The 2,500-nt window shown below is 48.6% G+C and overlaps 1 protein-coding gene across 1 annotated transcript in view; it reads right to left on the reverse strand.

The window, feature by feature from the left end:
* The window catches only part of capn10 (calpain 10), a 30,975-nt gene that overhangs the window by 3,712 nt on the left and 24,763 nt on the right, over positions 1-2,500 (reverse strand). The window contains exons 10-11 of the mRNA XM_084457805.1: positions 1,078-1,333; positions 1-2 (exon numbers count right to left, since the gene is read on the reverse strand). The exon at positions 1-2 is cut by the window's left edge and continues 198 nt beyond it. Coding sequence (XP_084313931.1) covers positions 1-2; positions 1,078-1,333 — 258 coding nt within the window. The remainder of the gene's footprint in view (positions 3-1,077; positions 1,334-2,500) is intronic.

Genomic DNA, 2,500 nt, shown 5'->3' on the forward strand with positions numbered 1-2,500 from the left:
GCCTGAACACACAGAGGATGAGATCACTCTACTGAACACACACACACAGAGATGAGATGACTCTACTGAACACACACACACAGAGGATGAGATGACTCTACTGAACACACACACACACACACAGAGGATGAGATGACTACTGAACACACACACACAGAGAGGATGAGATGACTCTACTGAACACACAGAGGATGAGATGACTCTACTGAACACACACACACACACACAGAGGATGAGATGACTACTGAACACACACACACAGAGAGGATGAGATGACTCTACTGAACACACAGAGGATGAGATGACTCTACTGAACACACAGAGAGGATGAGATGACTCTACTGAACACACAGAGGATGAGATGACTCTACTGAACACACACACACACACAGAGATGAGATGACTCTACTGAACACACACACACACAGAGATGAGATGACTCTAATGAACACACAGAGGATGAGATGACTCTACTGAACACACACACACACAGAGATGAGATGACTACTGAACACACACACACAGAGGATGAGATGACTCTACTGAACACACACACACAGAGAGGATGAGATGACTACTGAACACACACACACAGAGGATGAGATGACTCTACTGAACACACACACACAGAGGATGAGATGACTCTACTGAACACACACACACAGAGAGGATGAGATGACTACTGAACACACAGAGGATGAGATGACTCTACTGAACACACACACACAGAGAGGATGAGATGACTACTGAACACACAGAGGATGAGATGACTCTACTGAACACACACACACAGAGAGGATGAGATGACTCTACTGAACACACACACACAGAGAGGATGAGATGACTCTACTGAACACACACACACAGAGAGGATGAGATGACTCTACTGAACACACAGAGAGAGGATGAGATGACTCTACTGAACACACAGAGAGAGAGGATGAGATGACTCTACTGAACACACAGAGAGAGAGGATGAGATGACTCTACTGAACACACAGAGAGAGAGGATGAGATGACTCTACTGAAGGGAAAACCTCAGCTTCATCCAGACTCATGTTGATATAAACAGCTCACCTTGTACAGGTGGAAGCCGATTGGCTGGAGCGCAGTATCAGGACAGTCCTGACGCAGGGTGACCCTGACGTTCACCCCGGGCATTCCCGCCATGTCGTCGGCCACGGCGACGGGAAAGCGAGGGTTCCTCCAGTGAGACGGGAAGTTCCTGCTGCCTCCAGCGGACGACCCCGTGACCCAGGCGCCATGGAAACAGCTGCTCTCCCACTCTTCCTCCGTTCCCCAGGGCAACGAGGGCCCTGGGGCTTTCAGAGCACTGCAGGAGGACGAGAGCCAATCAGAACCAAGCATCAACACCGAGCAGCCAATCAGAAACAGCACCAAGCATCAACACCGAGCAGCCAATCAGAAACAGCACCAAGCATCAATACCGAACAAACACATCACCCACCACCACAATCACAACACACACATCACCAACCACCACAATCACAACACACACATCACCAACCACCACAATCACAACACACACATCACCAACCACCACAATCACAACACACACATCACCAACCACCACAATCACAACACACACATCACCAACCACCACAATCACAACACACACATCACCATCCACCACAATCACAACACATCACCAACCACCACAATCACAACACACACATCACCAACCACCACAATCACAACACACACATCACCCACCACCACAATCACAACACATCACCAACCACCACAATCACAACACACACATCACCAACCACCACAATCACAACACATCACCAACCACCACAATCACAACACACACATCACCCACCACCACAATCACAACACATCACCAACCACCACAATCACAACACACACATCACCAACCACCACAATCACAACACACACATCACCAACCACCACAATCACAACACATCACCAACCACCACAATCACAACACACACAGCACCCACCACCACAATCACAACACACACATCACCACCACCACAATCACAACAAACACATCACCAACCACCACAATCACAACACACACATCACCAACCACCACAATCACAACACACACATCACCAACCACCACAATCACAACACACACATCACCAGCCACCACAATCACAACACACACATCACCCACCACCACAATCACAACACACACATCACCCACCACCACAATCACAACACACACATCACCAACCACCACAATCACAACACACACATCACCAACCACCACAATCACAACACACACATCACCCACCACCACAATCACAACACACACATCACCCACCACCACAATCACAACACACACATCACCCACCACCACAATCACAACACACACATCACCAACCACCACAATCACAACACACACATCACCAACCACCACAATCACAACACACACATCACCACCACCACAATCACAACACACACATCACCCACCACCACAATCACAACACACACATCACCAACCACC

Source organism: Borostomias antarcticus, assembly GCF_949987555.1.
Source record: "Borostomias antarcticus genome assembly, chromosome: 24".
In the NCBI taxonomy this organism is placed as follows: Eukaryota; Metazoa; Chordata; class Actinopteri; order Stomiiformes; family Stomiidae; genus Borostomias; species Borostomias antarcticus.